General features: G+C 50.5%; 1 protein-coding gene across 1 annotated transcript in view; it reads right to left on the reverse strand.

Moving 5' to 3' along the window:
• The window catches only part of LOC144826182 (uncharacterized), a 456,019-nt gene that overhangs the window by 25,126 nt on the left and 408,897 nt on the right, over positions 1-21,996 (reverse strand). The window contains 1 exon segment of the mRNA XM_078684576.1: positions 10,711-10,821. Within this exon segment, the coding sequence (XP_078540702.1) occupies positions 10,711-10,821 (111 nt within the window).

A 21,996-nucleotide genomic window follows, 5' to 3' on the forward strand; every position in this document is an offset into this window, starting at 1 on the left:
TCTATTCGACAGTCTGCTGGTATAGTGATTAATAACACGCTAATTGTAATGGTCCCACATGCAGTAGACACGTTGTTAAACAGAACCAAGACACAGCACTTAACTAGTGCTCGATTGTCAGGTTACGAGTTGACATTGTTAACGAGTCATGTGCACATAAAAAGATGCAACACACTCAACCCAGCTACGTTGTTGCCAATTGTAGAGGAATTAGATGCTTCAGAACAGCATGATTGTTTTCTTAGAACAGAAGAAGAAACGAAAGGGAGAATAGATCTCCAAGACACTCCTCTTGCGAAGTGTGATGGTACATTGTGGGTGGATGGTTCATGTTTCAAGCTTCCGAATGGTGATACGACTGCAGCCTATGCTGTCACGACTTTGCATACAATTGTTGAAGCTGCACGTATTCCACATAATTCAGCTCAAGCAGCAGAATTGATTGCACTTACGAGAGCATGTGTGTTGTCGAAAGGAATGAAAGTGACCATCTAGACCGACAGCCAGTATGCGTTTGGAGTGGCTCACAGTTTTGGACGATTGTGGAAAGAACGTGGGTTCCTGACTTCGCATGGAGCTAAGATTCAGCATGGTCAGTTGGTGAATGAGCTTCTTGAATCACTGACCTTGCCTCTGCAAGTGGCGATTGTGAAATGTAGTGCTCACAAGAAGGTGACTGATGATGTTGGTCGTGGAAATGCATTTGCTGACGAAATCGCGAAAGAAACTGCAAGGAATGTAATGAGTCGAATGTATGTTGCAGGCCCTGCAAGATGGGTTGGTGATGTTGGAATGTGTGAAGACACGATAGAGAGTGTGAAGTCTATTCAAGCTGAGGCTACAGAGAAAGAGTTGAGCATGTGGAGAGAAAGTACGGGTAGAATGGATGCAAATGGTTGTTGGATTGAATTGTCAGAGCATCAGAGATGGTTGTTACCCGATGCGTACGTGCTTGCAGTGGTTACAATGGCTCATGGAATGGCTCACATCAGCGTGAAAGGGATTTGCAAGTTGTTGGCTCCAGTATGGCAAAATGCAGGAATTCCTAAGTGTGAAGAGAATGTGGTCAAGAATTGCATGGTGTGTCTGAAACACAATCCTGGTAGGGGAACCCCAACTCCAGCTGGTCATTTTGCGCCTCCTACGTATCCGTTTGAGGTTTTGCAGCTAGATTTCATCCACATGGAAAGGTGCAACAACTTAAAATACGTACTCGTTGTTGTTTTTGCCTTCTCAAGATGGGTAGAAGCATATCCCCTAAAGGACAATACTGCCTTATCCACAGCTAAAGCCCTTGTGAAAGAGTTCTTCCCCAGATTCGGAATGCCGAGAATGGTCTGGAGCGACAATGGGAGTGAATTTGTGGGTCGAGTGATGAAGAAAGTATGCGAAGGGCTAGGCATTCATCAGAAGTTTCACGCTGCAAATCACCCCCAATCAGCTGGACTAGTAGAATGCTACAATGGCACGCTTAAGTTAAAACTGGCCAAAATTCAAGCGAGCACAGGTCTTAAATGGCCTGACGCTCTCCCTTTAGCACTCCTATCAACCAGAATGACTGTGCATTCGCGAGTGGGACTTAGTCCATATGAGATCTTTTTTGGCCGCCCGGCCAACATATGGGGAGTGCCAAGGCCCACAAAGTTCAGTGAAATCGAACAGCCTGTTTTGCTTGATTATTTGTACGAATTGACGGCTAAATTGCGTGTTTTACACCAACAGGTCCATGACACCCTGCCTCCGGTCTCTAAAACTCCAGGTCATCCCATCGACCCTGGATCCTGGGTTCTCGTGAAGAACTTCCAGCGAACCAAGAACGACCAGCCCAGGTGGACCGGACCGCACCTCGTCCTTCTTTCCACAAGATCAGCTGTTCGAGTGGAAGGGAAGAAGCACTGGATCCACGGGGTCCATTGTAAAAGGGTACCTTTACCTCTGCCGTACGACCAGTGGGTCCAGAAGGGTGTCGCTGACTCAGACTGAAACCGTGCCACGTTTTCTGCCTTTCAGTGATGCACGTGTAAAAGGAACACCTACTGAACAAGAGAGTGATGAAATTTTGCAACCAGCTGTATCACCATCAGTTCGATTGGACACTACAGAACCTGAACTCCTTTTCCAAGATAATACAATACCAGGAAAACAACGATATAATCTGAGGCCGAGAAATACGAACTAATAAAAGTGTTTTTTTTTTCTTCCTCCAAGTACTATTTTTGAAAGCGCAGCTCTCCCATCTGAGAAACTTGCTTATTTTTGTTTTTTGAACCGCCATCCGGGTTCCGCTGCTAGGGCCGCGATTGCCCAAAGTCTTTGGGGTGCAGCTGACGACGTTAGGTCGGCAGTTCTGGTTGGTCCAAGGGAGTTGCCCTAGACTGACGGAAGCATTCCTTAGCAGAAACAACCTCCCATCGCGGGCAGCATTGTATAGAGGATGGAGTTTTTCGAGATGGAGAGACCTGCCAAGGAAATGAACTTTAAAGCCAAGATATGTAAAATGATGACAAAGAAAAGTTTTTTGATATTGTGCATTTTCATGTTATTCAGTGTGATGATATTTTTAATAGGATATGTTTTATTCTCTTTTCAAGTGACATTTGCAACTACTACATCGCCCATACCTCCTCCTTCTACCGTTTCCCCACACTCTTTTCAACCCCTTCCTGAACATGAATCCGCTAGGAGATTAGAGTTTATTAATAACTCCTTTGTTCAGCTCTTGCACCAACACCAACTTGTAATGAACACGACTAACTGTTGGGTGTGTGGTCTTATGCCTCACACAACGGATAAAGGTATCCCTTATCTGGTCCTGCCTTTCAGCTATAATGGTTCTGTGTGGGCATACAGAACAATGTTCATCTACGCACGTGAAGTCCACCCCCTACGTTCTGTAAAAGACAATCCTAAGAATAGTGCTCTAGTTAAGGGTATAGTAGATATGATTAAGGAAGATATGTCTTATGAAACTACCCCGGAAGATGAGACACTTGCATATATAGGATGGAACGTAACCGGATATGGAGCTACTCTGAGTGAGAAACAGCAAGCTAAGAGATCTTCCCCGATTTGGATTGTACCCCATCAGGGTCACCTGTGTCTGCAAGGTACTGGCAAGAATCCCAGAGCTCAGTTAGGGAAGAGTGTCTGTACTGAAACGTATGTTTTTGGGTCTCAGACTTCCCCTGCGTTCCTAGCAGCTAAGGGTACCTATTTCATCTGCCATGATAGAGCCTATACATGGTTGCCCCCTGACTTTTCGGGCTCATGTTTTGTTTCGTTCCTGTTACCTCCCACCTACACAGCAGCGGCAGATTACCACAAGACAAGGATAGTTAGAGGTGTCTTGAGTAAAGAAGACACTGCAGGACAAGAATTTGGGGACTTCGCAAAGGGTTTTCTGCCGTTCTGGGGACCCATGGTTAACAGCAGGAACATAAGGCAATTGACAAGGGTGGTTGAGTCCACCGTAATTGAAACTGCTGGTGCCCTTAGTAACTTGACTGCTGAGCTCCAGTCGGATCGTCTTATGACCCTTCAGAACAGGGTCGCATTAGATGTCATACTTGCAGACCGAGGTGGGGTATGTAAATTGATCCAATCGAGTTGCTGTGTTTAAATTCCAGATAACGCTCCAACAGTGTACCAGGCCATCTCCAAACTGCATAAGATTTCCGAATCTATTCATGTGGATAAAGGAGATTGGTCGTTAATGGGATGGTTCTGGGAACTGATATCCGCCTGGGGATGGAAAATTCTGATGGTCATTGGGATGGTATTAGCCATTCTTTTCCTGTTCTGTCTGTGCGTGCAGTGTGCTCCTGCAATATGTGGCCTCTGTGCTACATCATGTGTAAGGAAGCCTGTATCAAAAGACGAACTAAGTACTAGAATGATGTTACAGCAACATCTCAATGACTTTAGGAATATAGACCTGGACTCAGATTAGCATGAGGATAGGTTAATTGCCTATGTAAGGGCAAAAGGAGGGTTTGTGGTTCTGAAAATTCTGGACTTGTGTAATAAACTTTGTCGTAGCATGACGATTTTTATATCAAAAGACCGAGAATGGCTAGTACACTATGTACAAGCATTTTCGTCGTATTCGAGTGACGATTTCACCCCAAAATCGTCATTTTCGTCCTGAACCCTGGGCTTCCATTTTGTGTACAGCAGCCATTTTATGAGTTGCTCTCACATAGGCTTATAACTACAGCCAAATTCGATATCAAAGGACACGTACACCTTAATTGACTTTTCTGTGACCTGGGCAAGCTGGAACCATTGCCCCAGGCCAAACCTGTTCGGTCAGTTCCTCTCCCAGTGGCCGAACGAGATAGCATCAAGGCACAACATGCCATAAACCCTTTTCATCGCACACACACCCTGCCTAATCTTGCTCACACCTGCCCCTGCTCTTTTCTCTCTCACTTGCTTTATGATGAGGAGGGGCCCGTTTTTATTGGGGGTCCACCGATATCGGATGGAAATGTTGGGGCTTGCCGGGTAATTTGTTGTGGGCTGGACGAACTGAAATGTGGGCTTGTCATCATGACTCTGCTTTTTCTTTGTAGTGAAAATATGTGAATGGTATACTGTAAATCTAAGAATGTTTGCCTGAAGCTTAATATTTTGTATAAAAAGAGAAGCCTGACTTTGTAAAATGGAGCAGTCTCCTGAGAATATACACACCGTGCTTGTTGTACTTCTAGGACGCCTGTTACTTGGTTGCAGCCAATAAATTCGATCTTTGACTTCACCTAGAAGACTCTGAGTTTCTGTGGTCTAAATCAGGAAAGTACTCGAGGTCTTTGGGTGTGTACCCTGACACCACTGGGTTACCGGTTCGGTACCGGTTCTGAAAAACCCAGTACCTCAATGTTTGCACTTTGTTTTTGTCTTGGAAGAAGTCTTTGTAGTCACGAGGTAGTCGACTCCTCCATAGGACGATAGTGCGCATGGGCATGGGCATCAACTCCTTCTCCAGATTTGTTTTGTCTAAGATGTCAGGTGCCAAATTGAAAGGTTGAGTTGATTGGGACCTGGAAGCCTTATCGCTCCATGGTTCTGAGTGAAAAGCTTGGGTGAGAGGCGCAGTTTTTTATGAGGAACTACTGATAGTTTCAAGAGGGTTGTGAACCATGGCTGTCGGTCCCATGTTGGAGCAACCAGGATCATTGTGAGGGAATGCTGTTTGAGCTTCCGAACCACTAATGGAATTAGTGGGAAAGGTGGAAATGCGTAAGCAAATTTGCCTAACCAGTTCATCCACAGGGCATTGACTTTGGACAATGGGGGTGGATATCTGGGGGCGAAGCTTGGGCATTTTGTGTTTTGATGTGGGGTGAACAGATCTATATCTGGCTGTCCCCACATTTGAAAGAATGGAAGAAGAACTTGAGGATGAAGTTCCCATTCGTGGATCTGCTGTGTTTGACGGCTGAGCAGATCTGCAATCTGATTGTGTATCCCTGGGAGATGTTCTGCAAGGAGGTATATCTTTTGCGGAATAGCCCATCTCCATATGCTTTGAGCTAGGTGTGAAAGATCTAGAGAGTATGTTTCCCCTTGTTTCTGTATGAAGTACATTACTGTCATGTTGTCTGTACGGACCAGGACAGCTTTGCCTACCAGATGGAGTTGAAATGATTTTAGTGCCAGAAAAATTGCCAGTTGTTCCAGGTAATTTATGTGGTGTTGCCAAGGGGTCCATATACCCTGAATGGTTTGGTTTTGAAGATGAGCTCCCCAGCCGGAGAGCGATGCGTCTGCTGTCAGCACTATCTGTGGAACCGGGTCCAGGAACGGCCACCTCTTGGAAAGGTTTTGTGTGTTCCACCTCTGCATAGAGTGATTTGTGCGGCTGTCCACCAACACCAGATCTGTCAGCTGACCCTGAGCCTGGTTCCACTGATGTGCTAAACATTCCTGTAAGGGAAGCATTTGGAGTCTTGCGTAAGGGACAATGAGAATGCAAAAGGCCATCATCCTGATCAACTGCATGAACACTCGCGCTGGTAATGAGTGTTGAGGCTGAAATTTGGCTATTGGAGCTTGCATAGTGCTTATCCTGAGAGGGTTGGGATATGCTAAAGCTTCTGAAGTGTTTATCGTAGCTCCTAGGTATTGTTGTGTGTTGGACGGTTGGAGGTGGGATTTGGTAAGGTTCACCGTCAATCTCAAGTTGTGAAGCAACTGGATTGTCTTGTGTGTGTGTTGCACACAGCTGTTATGTGACTTGGCTTTTATGAGCCAGTCATCCAGATAAGGGAACACGTTAATGTGTTGTCTTCATAAGTGGGCCGCCACTACTGCGAGGCATTTGGTGAAGACTCTGGATGCTGTAGTCACCCCGAATGGGAGGACTTTGAATTGGTAGTGTTGACAGTCCACCACGTACCTCAGATGCTTCCTGTGAGTGGGGTGAATGGGAATAAGAAAGTAGGCGTCCTTGAGATCTAGCGTGGAGAGAAAGTCGCCTTGTTGAAGCAGTGGGAGCACCTGTTGGAGAGTGACCATGTGGAAGTGGTCTGACTGAATGTAGAGGTTTAACGGTGTGAGGTCCAGTATTGGCCCAAGAGAACCGTCCTTTTTTGGAATTAGAAAGTAAAGGGAGTAAACCCGTGTGCCTTGGTAAGGTAAGGGGATTGGTTCTATTGCATGTTTTTGTAATAGAGAGAGAACCTCTTGTTTTAGAAGACTGAGATGTTCTGAGGACATTTGATGTTGTCTGGGAGGGATATTTGGGGGAGTGGAGAGGAGTTCCAGGCAATAACCACACTGGATAATTTGTCTTACCCACATGTCTGAGGTGATTGATTTCCAGACAGATAGGAACTGTGAGAGACATACCCCGACAGGAGTGGGATGGTCGGGGGGAAGTGAAGGTAAGTCACTGTTTGGTGGTAGGGGAGTTGCGGGTATTGTTACCGTGACCTCTTCCCTTACCATTGTTGCCTCTGTACCCTCCACAAAAGTATCCTCTGGAGGAATTATTTTGGTTGGGTCTCTTATAGGAAGAAGAGGCGTGCTCCGAACCAATAGTTTTGCAGCTAGCCCTGTAAAAGGAGCGACAAAATGAACCTCTAGGGGAAGATAATTGCAAGGCTCCCATGGATTTGGCAGTTTCCGTATCCTTTTTCATATTCTCTAAAGATGTATCAACTGTAGGCCCAAAAAGATGCTGTGGGTCAAAAGGCTGATTAAGAATAGCGGACTGCACTTCCTGTTTGAATCCGGAGATTAGGAGTCAAGCGTGCCTGCGTACCAAAACGCTAGTGTTTATGGCATGGGATGCGGTATCGGCCGCGTCAAGCGCACATTTAATTGAGGTGTTAGTTATTAATTTTCCCTCCTGAATAAGGTCGTTAGTTTTTTCTTTGTATTGGCCCGGAAGGTGTTGCATGAGCTTTTCAAGCTCATCATAGTGAGCGCTGTCATACCTGGCCAACAAAGCTTGGGCATTGGCAATCCGACAATGATTTGCAGCCCGTGACGCGATACGTTTTCCAGATGCGTCTATCAGTTTGGATTCCTTATCAGGAGGAGGGGTGTCGCCTTTACTCTGTGAGTTTGCCCTCCTGCGTGCATTAGACACGACAAGAGAATCCGAAGGATCAGAATGTAATTGTACCCCGTGATATTAAGCAGCCCTATTATTTAGTTGCGCAAAACCAATATTGTCGTCTGGGTGTGATGGCCTAGATGGATAGATGCCTGGGTCATTATGTGGGTCGGGATCTGTGTTGTAGTCATCCCAAGGGTCTACGTTGTGTGGGATGGTATATGCATCATCATCCCCATCTGGATCTACATTCCCACCCCCGATTGGTATAATCATCGTCATCCTCTTGTGGTTGAGGTGAAAAAGTATGTTGTGGGGAGTGTTCTGGAGAAATTAAGAGATTTGGATCAGCTGGAGGAAGAGAAGGAGGTGGATAAGTGTTAGTGGCCATTCCCTTTCGTTTCTTGGATATTTCATATTCCTCTGAAGTGTCCAGTTTCCGAAGTGCGAAGACTTAGGGTCAGACTGTTCTTTAGACCAAGTCTCCAAGGCTTTCTGTTGGGTCTTTGACTCCTTAGGTGTTGGCGTAGGGGTTTGTTTTTGGGCTCTTAAGGCATGTTCGGCTCCGAAGGTTTTTCGGTTCCGAATGTTTGTCCTTGGTTTGTTTCAACTCCGAGGGCTTCGCTGTCGAGGCTGTTGTTGGTGCAGATGAAGAAGGGCGTGGCACATCTTTGGCCTTGTGCTTCTGTGCCGAAGTTGACTTTTCGGCACCAGAATGGGGCTGGCTCGAGCCTGAGTCGGTAGGCTTGTCTTTAGGTTTCATAGCGGGGGCCGAGGGCAGGCGTCTGAGACATGTTGCAGGTGTCGACCTGAGCCCGAGGGTGAAGGTGTTACCGGAGCCTTAGATTTGTTTTTTGGTAGAGGGGTTTCGGTATTCACGCACCGCTGAGCCGGGGTGATTGTCTCCTCTTCGACGTCGGAGTCGTCCGCCTCGGAGACAGAGAAGTCTTCTTCATCACCTTGTTGTTCTGCCTGGACATTGGGATCTGCATCGAAGATGTCTGGAATCGAGCTGCTTCACGAGACATTACGTGACGTCGAGCCCGATGGTCACGGATGGTTTTCTTTGACCTGAACGATGAACAGGCCTCACAGTTCTGGTCGTGCTCCAGGGAGTGGCAGAGATTACAAACCTCGTGCAAGTCTGTGTGTGGGAACTAAGCACGACACCCGGGGCACTTTTTGAAAGGAGTCCTTTCCGTTGACTGCTGACGTGGTCGGTGCGGATAGGCCCAACGGCCTGCATTGATGATCGAGGTCGAGGAGTTTGTTTTAAAGATACGAGTCAAAAAAGGGAAACGCGATCGAGACAATACCATCGAGTGGAGAGGGATTGTGTGTCGAAGGGAGATTCGAAACCGATATCGACCCGGAGCGCAGCAAATCACATCCGAACCTGATGGCGAAAAAAAAACATTCTGGAGATGGAGTCGATGCCCATGTGCACTAATGTCCTAAGGAGGAGTCACCTACCTCGTGACTACAAAGACTTCTTCCAAGACAAAAACAAAGTGCAAACATCCGAACCCAACACCAGATGGCGATCTATGCACAAGTATACAAATCTACAGCTCATATGTCTCGAACGCCACTATATATAGAAATTTGGGATAGGTTTGAAGAACCACCGTGTCTTTGTGAAGGTGAGAGAAAGCCTCTTGTATAGTTAGTGCCTGGAGTTCGCCAACTCCCCTCAGGAAAGTGACACCAATAAGAAAAGCAACCCTCCATGAGAAGAATTGTAATCAACACCTGTGTATTGGTTCAAAAGGTGGACCTATTAGCCTTATAAGGACTATGTTCAAGTTCCATATTGGTGCAGGTGGAACTCTTGGCGGTGTTACTCTCTTTAGTCCTTCCATAAAGGCTTTAATCAGTAGTACTCTGAACAGAGATAAGTGTTGTCTGTTTTGTAAGTATGCAGCTACGGCTGCTAGATGTAAGTGAATGGATGTATAAGCTAATCCAGATTGTTACAAGTGTAAAAGATAACATATAACGTTTTGTACTGAAGCATCAAGGGGATTGATATTGTTATTGTTACAGTATATAACAAAACGTTTCCACTTTGCTGCATAACACACCCTAGTAGTAGGTCTCCTAGCCTTCTTTACGATGTTCATACAGTCTGGTTGTAATTGTAAATAACCAAACTCTATGACTTCAGGAGCTAGCTCACCAGGTTGAGTTACTTGGGATTTGGATGCCTGATTCCTCCATGGCTCTGAGTGAGGAGACTGGAGTTAAGATGTAGCTTTTGGTGTGGAACTACTGACAGCTCCAGTAGGGTGGAAACCAAGGTTGCCGTGTCCATGTGGGAGCTACGAGAATACGTTTGAGGGATGATTGTTTGAGCTTCCGAACTACCAGCGGAATGAGGGGGAGAGGCGGAAAAGCGTAGGCAAATATCCCTGACCAGTTCATCCATAGGGCATTGCCCTTGGAGAGCGGGTGTGGGAACCTCGAGGCAAAGCTTGGACATTTTGCATTTTGATCTGTGGCGAACAGATCTATGTGAGGAAATCCCCATTCCTGAAAGAAGGGAAGAAGGATTCGGGGATGAAGTTCCCACTCAAGAATTTGCGGCCTTTGTCTGCTCAGAAGGTCTGCAATCTGATTGTTTACTCCTGGAAGGTGTTCTGCTAGGAAATACATTTTGTGATGTATGGGCCACTTCCAAATGGCTTGTGCTAGGCGTGACAGTTGGAGAGAGTGTCTCCCCCCGTTGTTGTACGTAATACATAACTGTCATGTTGCTGTACAGACTAGGACAGTGTTGGGTATTAGGTGAGTTACCGTCAAGCAAAGAAAGGGCCTTGAATGTGATGCCACCAGAGTAGGTGATACCGCTTTAGTGACACCGCAGAGGGCATCTACACGCAGGATGGCATAATAACAAAATGAACTTCACACTCATACAGAAAAGGGTCAATGTAACACCACACAGTGGCTGCACTGTGTGGTGCACTGCACAGCTAAAGAGCCTTTGTCCCAGTGGGAGTCGTGGCCTCTGTGTCTGAAGGGGCAGCAGAAGCTCATGAAACCACTCAATGTGAAGGTATCCACATGCATCGGACTAGACCAGTACAAAGCTGCCAGAACCGAGGGAGGGCCAGCGTAGAGTGGACGCTCGTCTCTATGCTCACCTGTACTCAGACGCTCCTCTCTCCCCAGCCCTTCCGACTCCTGCAAGTTGTTCATGTGAAGCAATTCCCTCTTATTCATCCTGAGATCTTCTGAGTCGTCCACTGTTGCAACTGTTATATAAAAACAAAAAGACAAGGTTTACAACGGCGCTCAAATGTTTTATTTGTGTCCCCTATGTCACTTGAAAGGGGTCATTTAGACCCCAGCAGGGAACCCTGAGCTGTCTGCGGTGCCTGAGCCGCCTGTGGTGCCTGATCCCCACAGTTTGTGGTGGCGGAGCCGTCTGTGGTCCCTGAGCCATCTGTGGTTCCTAAGCCTCCTGTGGGGGCTGGTCCGCCTGCGGTGCCTGAGCCATCTGTGGTTCCTGAGCCGCCTGCGGTGCCTGAGCCGCATGTGCTGGCAGAGCCGTTTGTGGTCCCTGAGCTGTCTCTGGTGCCTGAGCCACCTGCGGTGCCTGAGTCGCCTGTGGTCACTGAGCCATCTCTGGTACCTGAGCTGCCTGCGGTGCCTGAGCCGCCTGCGGTACCTGACCTGTCTGTGGTGCCTGAGCCGCCTGTGGTGCCTGAGCCGTCTGGTGCGTGAGCCGCCTGTGGTACCTGAGCCGCCTGTTGTGCCTGAGCCACCTGCGGTACCTGAGCCATTTGTGGTTGCTGAGTCACCTGTGGTCCCTGTGATGGCGGAGCTGCCTGTGGGGGCTGGTCCACCTGTGGTGCCTGAGCCATCTGTGGTGCCTGAGCCGCCTGTGGTGCGCGAGCCGCCTGTGTTGCCTGAGCCGCCTGTGGTGCCTGAGCCGCATGTGGTGCCTGAGCCACCTGTGGTGCCTGAGCCGTCTGTGGTGCCTGAGCCGCCTATGGTGCGTGAGCCGCCTGTGGTGCCTGAGCTGCCAGTGGGGGCTGAGCCGCCTGTGGTGCCTGAGCCGCCTGTGGTGCCTGAGCCGCCTGTGGTGCCTGAGCCGCCTGAGCCGCCTGTGGTGCCTGAGCCGTCTGTGGTGCCTGAGCCATCTGTGGTGCCTGAGCCGCCCACCCTTTGTTTGGTACTCCAGTGAAACAGAAGAGTATTTTCACTGACAGTGCTCCGGCTGGTGCAGCGGACTACATTTGGTAAAAAACGAATGTAATGGCGGTGAACATGCCATGGCGGCCCGCTCTGCAAAGTGTCAACCCCCAAAGTAGGGCTTAATTTTGGGGAATTCAATGAACGGGTTTCTTGCGATGTTCACCCAGGGCCTGGCTTCTAGCATGAGGATCACTGGTCTTGTGCAGGGTGGACTGCCATATCGTAGGCTTTCGAGGGTGGAGCCCGCTGAGGGTCACCCTCACAGACCGAGTGTGTTTCAGGCGTGAATGTGTTTCAGGCGTGTTGGACTTGGCCCTTCTGGCAGGTTCACCCCTAAACATTTTGCTTTTAATGGTGACCTGGTGATGGTGATTTGTGGGTTCTGCGCACTTTCACTGTGTCCCAGTGGAAAGTGTGTGCGCACTCTGAGTGGGTGGAGTAAGGTTGGCCTGCCCTCCCATAGGAATGCATGGGGAATGTATGTGTCCCTGGTAGTTCCTGATGCGTGGGGTGTACAGGCTCGAGTCTGGTATGTGCAGACTTGTGTGATTGAATGCTGCGAAATGATGTATGCGGCGTGTATGTGTCTAGTGTGGAAGTGCCACTTCTAGACATGGCTGTGTGTGTGCTGTGAGAGTGCTGGCGTGTGATTGGCTGGAGCTGGCTGGGACGCCACGCTCCATGAGTCATGATGGGTCTGCCCGGTGGGGAGTGTGGAGATTAGCATGCTGATGGCTGGGGAGGAGTGCACCTGTGTCCTGAATGGGGCTGGGCTTTCCCCACACAATGCTGGCTCCGCCCCCTGTGGTGCGTCTAACGACCCTAGCCTCCCTAGTGAATGAAAAGGGTGGTTGAGCCCATCAAGGGTGCTCCAAAACCAGCTGCGACTGGTTTCTCCCCCACCCTGCACCTACAGACAAAGGGTTTTGCAGTATAAGAAGGGGCTGTGTCCCCATGAATGTTGTTCTTTGCTGATCCTGTCTGAGGGGGCTGCTGCTGTTGCTGGGCAGGAGGACCGCCACTTGGTCGGAAGTACTAAGGACTACCTTACCTCCCACTAACCCTGATATCACTACACCGAACCCAGAGTTTAACCAGTGGATAGAGCACTCACTGGACACTATCCTCCCTATGAAATCTGTAACCCAAAAAAGAGGATCAATCAATCATCCCTGGTTTAGCCCAGAGCTCCGAAAACTCAAACAGAGCTGTAAAAAAGAGGAGAGACAATGGAGAACAAACTTTGATCCTGAGATAAAAACTAAATACAGGGCTTCTATCAAAGCCTATAAATCTGCGTTAAAGGCAGCTAAAACAGCTTTTTACGCAGAGAAAATCATTGCATCTCCCAATTCACCGAAAGAGATTTTTAGAATTGTCAAAACTCTGTTGAAACCCCGACCCCAGTCTTGCCCCAAATGCATCAGGGTCCCGTTGTGAAGAACTTGCACTTTTCTTCCATACTAAAATTCAAAAAAAATTCCTGGGTCTCCCACCCATTTCCATCCCCGAATCACCATCGTCAACTAAACCTCCCTCCCAAGGCTCTACTCCTGAACTCTCCTCCTTCACCCCGCTCACTGAGGAATTGTTACCCCCCCTCCTCAATACAATAAAAAGTGGCTCGCCGCTTGACTCTGCTCCAATTCACATTCTGAAATCAGTCCTGCCCATCATCGCCACTCCAGTCATCAATCTGATCAACTCCTCGATTGAAGCAGGCATAGTGCCACGGGACTGGAAAATGGCCATGGTCAAACCATTGTTAAAAAAAACTACCCTGGACCCCGGAGACCTATCCAACTACCGTCCCATCTCCCTTCTCCCGGGTATCAGTAAACTGACAGAAAGATTGGTCAACCGCCAACTGTCCTCATTTTTGGAAGCCTTTAATCTACTCCATCCTTCTCAAACAGGCTTCCGCCCTGGACAAGGGACGGAGACGGCACTTCTTGAGGTGGTTGAAGAGTCTAGGAGGATCCTGGACACAGGTGGCAATGTGGCCATCATCCTCCTAGACCTCAGTGCCGCCTTCGATACGGTAAATCACCGTATCCTTTTAGCCCGTCTAAACAAAATCGGAGTCTCGGGAAAAGCCCTTGCATGGCTTCAATCTTTCCTTCAGAAAAGGTATTTTAAGGTATTTGAAGGGGATTGCCATTCATCGCCGATACCCTTGCAGTGTGGGGTTCCACAGGGCTCCTCCCTGAGCCCCACACTTTTTAATGTGTACATGTCCCCCCTAGCAGAGATAGTGGCCCCCTACGGAATTGAATTAATCAGCTATGCTGATGACACTCAGCTTGTGGTCTCTCTGAACCAGGCAGACCTGTCCCACACGAGTCTGAGTGACTGTCTTGAGGAGGTAGCAAAGTGGATGGGCAAGTCTCAGCTCAAACTTAACGAGAAGACTGAACTGATGTTACTGGGCAAGAAGGCATCATTTAATTCCCCCACGCTATGGCCCCCTTCTATGGGTGCTGGTCCTACTCCAAGAAGCGTGATCAAGAGTTTAGGATTCTGGTTGGATGATGATCTTTCATTTAAAGTACAAGCCAGGAAAACTGCGGCCACCTGTTTCGGCTTGTTAAAATCCATAAGCAAAATCCTGCCTCAACTGCTGGATAGAGCCAAAAAGATCCTAGTTCAAGCCTTGATTTTATCTAGGCTTGACTACGGTAATGCGCTCTATCTGGGAGCCCCGGCCTCTGTGATCTGTAAACTTCAGGTAGTCCAAAATTCAGCAGCTAGACTGCTGACGAGCACCAACCATCGCTCCTCAGCCAAGCCAGCGCTAAGATCACTTCATTGGCTACCGATCAAAGAACGGGTACACTTCAGGGCCCTCTGTATTGCCCATAAAAATCTCCAAGGCAAAGGCCCCCCGATCCTTACTAACCTGATCAAACCATATAAAATGTCCAGAAACCTGCGCTCCAACGATCTCAATCTGGCAAAAGTCAACAGAATCAATAAGGCTCGCTCTGGTGGCCGCCTCTTTTCTTATAATACCTCAAAGTTATGGAACTCCCTGCCCCTCCCCCTTCGCCAGGAATCCAATCATCTTTCATTCCGCAAGAAAATAAAAACATGGCTTTTCCCCGGAAACTAACCAACAATTAGATCCCTTCTTTCATTCTCGGACCTTCTACCGCCGCAGCTTCAAGCGCTGGGATGCCTCCGGGTAGCCATGCGCTATAAAAGAATCATTTTCATTTCATTCATTCATTTCACTTGGATTGCCTCCCTGCCTGGAGGCCCAGTGAGCTGGTCCTGGGCCCAGCCTAGCCCCCTGCCTACCTAAGGACTTTGCTGGACTTTTTGTTCACCCTTCAAGCGCTTGGAAGCGCTGTATTTTGTGCCCTAGCGATTGGGAGCGCTTATTTCTGCTGCTAGCGCTTAGGAGCGCTCTATTTTACTTATAGCGCTTGAGAGCGCTGTACTTTCCTTCTAAGCGCCTGGGAGCGCTTTCATGTCCTTTTAGCGCAAGCAGTGCTCTATTTTTGTTGATAGCGGCTAAGGAGCGCCTTCACCCCCTCTGCCGGTGCCCACCCGACATTTCTAAACCCCGTGGCTGCGAAGGAATTGCCGCCGCCGCCCGGCCGGAAGTCAGGCAGGCCGGGGGCGGGACGAGCGGGACAACAGGAAGCTGACGGGAGCCCACCCCGTGCTCCTGCACCAGAAGAGGAAGCCGGAAGCTGCCTGCCGGGGCTCCCATGTGAAGGGAGAGCCTCGGGGAGAGAGAGAGAGAAGAGCCAGCGCGACCGGAGGAGACAAGAGGGAGTCCCCCGGCCGCCAGCAGAGGAGAGTGCTGCCCCCTCCCCCCCCCGGAAGAGCCCGGTAAGGAGAGGGCCTCAGGGTGGGTTTCTGCTGTCCCCGGAGCGGCCCCACTGGATACCGGGCCGCTCCCTCGAGGCTCCACCCCAGTCTGTCCCCAGAGCCCCGAGAGGCTCAAACCGCACCATTTCCTCTTCAAGTCCCCAGGAGGGGGACTCCAGCAGGCAGGGCCATTTGTTGTCAGAGCCCCGAGAGGCTCGGTGCCCCATGTGTTGAGGAGCCCCGGGAGGCTCCAGGCGGTGCTGCATTGGTCACGGGTCCCCACCGACCTCTGGGAGCCCCGAGGGGCCCAAGAAGGCGCCATTTGTCTTGAGAGCCCAGAGAGGCTCACAGCCCATATTTAGTTACGAGCCCTGAGAGGCTCAGGAGGGCCATTCTGTTTGGTTAGAGCCACGAGGCTCTTGGGGGACACAAGTGCTTTGCAGAGCCTGGGAGGCTCCAACGTTGTCCCCACCATCATTGCTTTACAGCTGCCCAGTACTTCGTGGGCAGCTGCCACGTTTAGGCCCCTGACATTGGGACAGTTCTGGTGTTCCTGCCTACATGTGATTTTTGCGCAAATGTGTTCTTACAGCTCTGAATGTTTTTAGGCATCATGTGTTTTCCTTCCTTACACCTCTGAATGTATATTATGCATCATGTGTTATGTGCTTATACCCCTACAGGTATTGTGATACTTAGGTGGTTTTTCTCCTAGTGCAGGTGGTGCTAGTGAGGTCTTGGTTCCCTGCGCAATATTCTCCTAAGGTGGTTAGGGTTGCGTAGGTGGTACTTACCTGGTTACCAGTAGTTACTGGTTGTGTGCTAAAGTCATTTACATTCTATGTGCTAAGTTCTAAAAGTGCTGATTCCTGACAGTGGTCCAGGTGGCCCTGTCTTGTACATATCCCCTGTAAATTCTGCCCGTGCCTGTTGGCACATTGTAAAGTGTGTGTTTTTATCTAATGTGTTTTGGTGTAATACAAAGGGTATTTTTATATATAACCTTATGTGGAGTTTCCTTTGTGGTGGGCCTTGGGTGTTGTTGCTGGGGTGCGTGCGCAAACACTTAACTCACATCGCCTCCAAGTTTAGCCTTACTGCTCGTGCTACGTTACCAAGGGGGTGAGCAGGGGTTATCTTGGCGTGTAACTCCCTTGCCCTGACGTGGAAGTGGTGGTCTCTGACTGACTTTGGCGCAAGCCCTGGCAAGCCATGGATCCCATTTCTAACATTGGCTGGCAGCGGTTGGGATAAGGATTTGTGTTTGCGTTGTACCACAGTGGCAACTGGCCGCACTACAAAACTCCACATGTTGGGGATTATTGTTTTTTAAGGTCCATTATTTTCTTCTCCTAAAGGTATCATTGTGTCATTGTGTCCAGTACATTTGTCCCCCGCCCTGCGCCCAGAGTCGGTACCTGTGTCACGTGTGGTCAGGTTGAGGAATCAGGGGTGGTAGAAACTGCCTTACCAGTCCGAGGGGAGGGTTATGTGTGGATGAATGGTGTGTTGCACTAGACAAGTGAGGGTGAGTTCTCTAGGATAGAGAGCTTGCTGAACCCTTTGTGAATTGTGTACTCCTGTGTTAAGCTCAGACCCCTAGGTTCCCTGTGTAATCTTGTCTCTGTAACGTCCTGCCAAGATGGAGCCTGTTTTTGATCTCAGTGATCTAGTTTGGTACAGTATGGGAGAGTTGGTAAGGTTCTGTAGAGAGAGAGACATAGGGGTGGATGGGTCAGATACTAAGTACGAACTTAGGAACCACCTGGTCCAATGGTGTAAGGAACAAAGGGATCTTGAGCGCAGTGAGGAAAGGGCCTGGGCCTCACACCATGAGGGTGGTGGGTCTGAGGGGAGCCCTGAAGAGTCTGAAGAGGAGGAAGAAAATGACAGTACAGGGACGCCAGCAGAGAGTGAAGACCCCATAGATAGGGAGTCCCTTGCTGGGTCCAGTGTAGGAGGCAGTGCCTCATCCCTTTCCCTGTATCCAGAGGAGTGGGAAGATAGGAGGAGAGAAAGGGAGCACCAGCTGGCTTTAGAGAAGCTCAGGTTAGAGCATGCCCAGGCTATGGCACAGCTGGGCGTTAGAAAGCAACAGCTAGAGACTCAGAGGGTCTTAGCGCAGGAGAGGATAGAGGAGGCTGAGAGGGCCTCCACCAGAGGCAAAGTAGCTCTGGAGGGTAGACTATCCCCTGCGCGCAGTTTTAATTTTCTGGATTCCCGGGGAGGGTTGAGTCCAGTGGTGGCAGCTATAGAGAGCCCAGTGCAGGAAGTCCCATTCCCAGTTCCCAGAGTCTGGTACCTGTTCCCCCAGAGGAGGAGTTAAGGCTGAAATTCTGGGGCAGTAGGAAACTGTCTCACCAGTCTTGGGAAGAGTTTGTGGATGAATGTCAAGGTGCACTGGCTGATTGGTTAGCGGTTCACATGGAAGCTGAGTTTACCAAGCTATTTGATCTGGTTCTAAGAGAGCAGGTGCTCAGTAGTTGTTTGCCTGGGTTGCGCCAACACCTGTTGGAATGTGGGTTGACTGATCCAGACAGCCTTGCAGAGGAAGCAGAACGCTGGGAAAGTGCTAGAGGTTCTCTAGAGTCATTAGGGAGTGATTCCAAAAGTAGTGGTTCAGGTATCTTCCAGCCCAGCGTGGTGGAAGAGGCTCAGTGTAGCCCAGCTAGATCCCAGGATAGCGAGGAGGGTGTTGGCGCTCACTCCTGGCTCAGTGGAGCAGGAGTGAGAGGGAGACCGAGGCTCCCCAGACGCACGAAGCCCTGCCTCAGGACTTGGATGGTTTCTTGAGGGAACACCAGGTTGGGGACCTAGGCTGTCCTGTTAGTCCAGATCTCCTAGTGAGTAGAGGACCTGAAGCGTCTGTAAACAGAGCTCCTGTGGTTCTAGAGTCTGGCAGTACCGCTCCGGTAGGGAGGGTACGGGAGTCCAGCGTGAGGAGTGATTGGGGGATGAGTTTCCCAGTGGATGCACCAGTGGACCAGGGACTAGCCAGTTGGGCTAGATCTTCTTGGGGGGACCCGGGTGGCGCCACTTCTGGTCTGGGGGATCTTCACGCACTGTCAGGTGGACAGGGGACCGGAGATCTGCGCCAGACAGACAGTCACACAACATATGTGTCATTTTTTAGCCTCAGGGGGATGGTGTGTGAATCCCCAGAAGTCCTGGAGTGCCAGGCAATTGTTCCACCAAAGGTTTTAGACCAGAGGTTGGGAGGCCAGGTTCAGGATCAGCCTGACCTGAAGGGTAGGACGACTGTAACCAGTGTCCTGACCGGTTCTTCTTCCAGAGGAACCTCTCCAGTTGGGAGAGGGCAGACCTCTGGAGGGGGGTGCAGAGGGTGGGAGAGCCCACCTCTGACCCTGGTGCAACCTGAGGGGTTAAACCCTGGGTTGGAATGGCGTTCTAGGTGTACCCCTCGCCGGAGGAAGAGGAACCCTAGGAGAAGAGGTAGGGGGAGGAGAGCCTTCCCTTAGACTCTTGGTCCGCCTGAGGGTGTAGACCCTAGGCTGGAGAACCAGTGGTAGTCTAGTCCTGTCTTGCAGACAGGGAGAGTGGAGAATGGCTACTATGTGCCAAGGGTTACTACCCCCCACTCTGTGAATAGGCAAGGACCGGTGGCACCTGGGTGGCCCAGGGCCTGGTCCTGGCCGCGGACAGCTCGGGAGTACCAGTGGGGAAGCCTAGATGGTCCAGACAGTGGTTTTAGAAGGAATCCCATGGGTTCACCGTGGCGTAGAACAGGAGGGTGTCCCTGCATTTGCGGGCCCGCGTCCGTGTTCTATCGCCCCAAGCAGGGAAGTCCATCACGGTGGTGATTGGTCTCCCCTGCGTTTTGGCTGGAAGGGGGTTGTGTTGGACTTGGCCCTTCTGGCAGGTTCACCCCTAAACTTTTTGCTTTTAATGGTGACCTGGTGATTTGTGGGTTCTGCGCACTTTCACTGTGTCCCAGTGGAAAGTGCGTGCGCACTCTCAGTGCGTGGTGTAAGGTTGGCCTGCCCTCCCAAAGGAATGCATGGGGAATGTATGTGTCCCTGGTAGTTCCTGATGCGTGGGGTGTACAGGCTCGAGTCTGGTATGTGCGGACTTGTGTGATTGAATGCTGCGAAATGATGTATGCGGCGTGTATGTGTCTAGTGTGGAAGTGCCACTTCTAGACATGGCTGTGTGTGTGCTGTGAGAGTTCTGGTGTGTGATTGGCTGTAGCTGGCTGGGACGCCAGGCTCCATGAGTCACGATGGGTCTGCCCGGTGGTGAGTGTGGAGATTAGCATGCTGATGGCTGGGGAGGAGTGCACCTGTGTCCTGAATGGGCCTGGGCTTTCCCCACACAATGCTGGCTCCGCCCCCTGTGGTGTGTCTAACGACCCTAGCCTCCCTAGTGAATGAAAAGGGTGGTTGAGCCCATCAAGGGTGCTCCAAAACCAGCTGCGACTGGTTTCTCCCCCACCCTGCACCTACAGACAAAGGGTTTTGCAGTATAAGAAGGGGCTCTGTCCCCATGAATGTTGCTCTTTGCTGATCCTGTCTGAGGGGGCTGCTGCTGTTGCTGGGCAGGAGTATCGCCACTTGGACTGCCTCCCTGCCTGGAGGCCCAGTGAGCTGGCTCTGGGCCCAGCCTTGCCCCCTGCCTACCTAAGGACTTTTTGTTCACCCTTCAAGCGCTTGGAAGCGCTGTATTTTGTGCCCTAGCGATTGGGAGCGCTTATTTCTGCTGCTAGCGCTTAGGAGCGCTCTATTTTACTTACAGCGCTTGAGAGTGCTGTACTTTCCTTCTAAGCGCCTGGGAGCGCTTTCATGTCCTTTTAGCGCAAGGAGCGCTCTATTTTTGTTGATAGCGCTAAGGAGCGCCTTCACCCCCTCTGCCGGTGCCCACCCTGCATTTCTAAACCCCGTGGCTGCGAAGGAATTGCCGCCGCCGCCCGGCCGGAAGTCAGGCAGGCCGGGGGCGGGACCAGCGGGACAACAGGAAGCTGACGGGAGCCCACCCCGTGCTCCTGCACCAGAAGAGGAAGCCAGAAGCTGCCTGCCGGGGCTCCCATGTGAAGGGAGAGCCTCGGAGAGAGAGAGAGAGAGAAGAGCCAGCACGACCGGAGGAGCCAAGAGGGAGTCCCCCGGCTGCCAGCAGAGGAGAGTGCTGCCCCTCCCCCTCACCCCCCCCGGAAGAGCCCGGTAAGGAGAGGGCCTCGGGGTAGGTTTCTGCTGTCCCCGGAGCGGCCCCGCTGGATACCGGGCCGCTCCCTCGAGGCTCCACCCCAGTCTGTCCCCAGAGCCCCGAGAGGCTCAAACCGCACCATTTCCTCTTCAAGTCCCCAGGAGGGGGACTCCAGCAGGCGGGGCCGTTTGTTGTCAGAGCCCCGAGAGGCTCAGTGCCCCATGTGTTGAGGAGCCCCGGGAGGCTCCAGGCGGTGCTGCATTGGTCACGGGTCCCCACCAACCTCTGGGAGCCCCGAGGGGCCCAAGAAGGCGCCATTTGTCTTGAGAGCCCAGAGAGGCTTACAGCCCATATTTAGTTACGAGCCCTGAGAGGCTCAGGAGGGCCATTCTGTTTGGTTAGAGCCACGAGGCTCTTGAGGGACACAAGTGCTTTGCAGAGCCTGGGAGGCTCCAACGTTGTCCCCACCATCATTGCTTTACAGCTGCCCAGCACTTCGTGGGCAGCTGCCACGTTTAGGCCCCTGACATTGGGAAAGTTCTGGTGTTCCTGCCTAAATGTGATTTTTGCGCAATTGTGTTCTTACACCTCTGAATGTTTTTAGGCATCATGTGTTTTCCTTCCTTACACCTCTGAATGTATGTTATGCATCATGTGTTATGTGCTTATACCCCTACAGGTATTGTGATACTTAGGTGGTTTTTCTCCTAGTGCAGGTGGTGCTAGTGAGGTCCTGGTTCCCTGCGCAATATTCTCCTAAGGTGGTTAGGGTTGCGTAGGTGGTACTTACCTGGTTACCAGTAGTTACTGGTTGTGTGCTAAAGTCATTTACATTCTATGTGCTAAGTTCTAAAAGTGCTGATTCCTGACAGTGGTCCAGGTGGCCCTGTCTTGTACATATCCCCTGTAAATTCTGCCCGTGCCTGTTGGCACATTGTAAAGTGTGTGTTTTTATCTAATGTGTTTTGGTGTAATACAAAGGCTATTTTTATATATAACCTTATGTGGAGTTTCCTTTGTGGTGGGCCGTGGGTGTTGTTGCTGGAGTGCGTGCGCAAACACTTAACTCACATCGCCTCCAAGTTTAGCCTTACTGCTCGTGCTACGTTACCAAGGGGGTGAGCAGGGGTTATCTTGGCGTGTAACTCCCTTGCCCTGACGTGGAAGTGGTGGTCTCTGACTGACTTTGGCGCAAGCCCTGGCCAGCCAGGGATCCCATTTCTAACATTGGCTGGCAGCGGTGGGGATAAGGA

The sequence above is a fragment of the Lissotriton helveticus genome, chromosome 3_2, assembly GCF_964261635.1.
Source record: "Lissotriton helveticus chromosome 3_2, aLisHel1.1, whole genome shotgun sequence".
Lineage (NCBI taxonomy): Eukaryota > Metazoa > Chordata > Amphibia > Caudata > Salamandridae > Lissotriton > Lissotriton helveticus.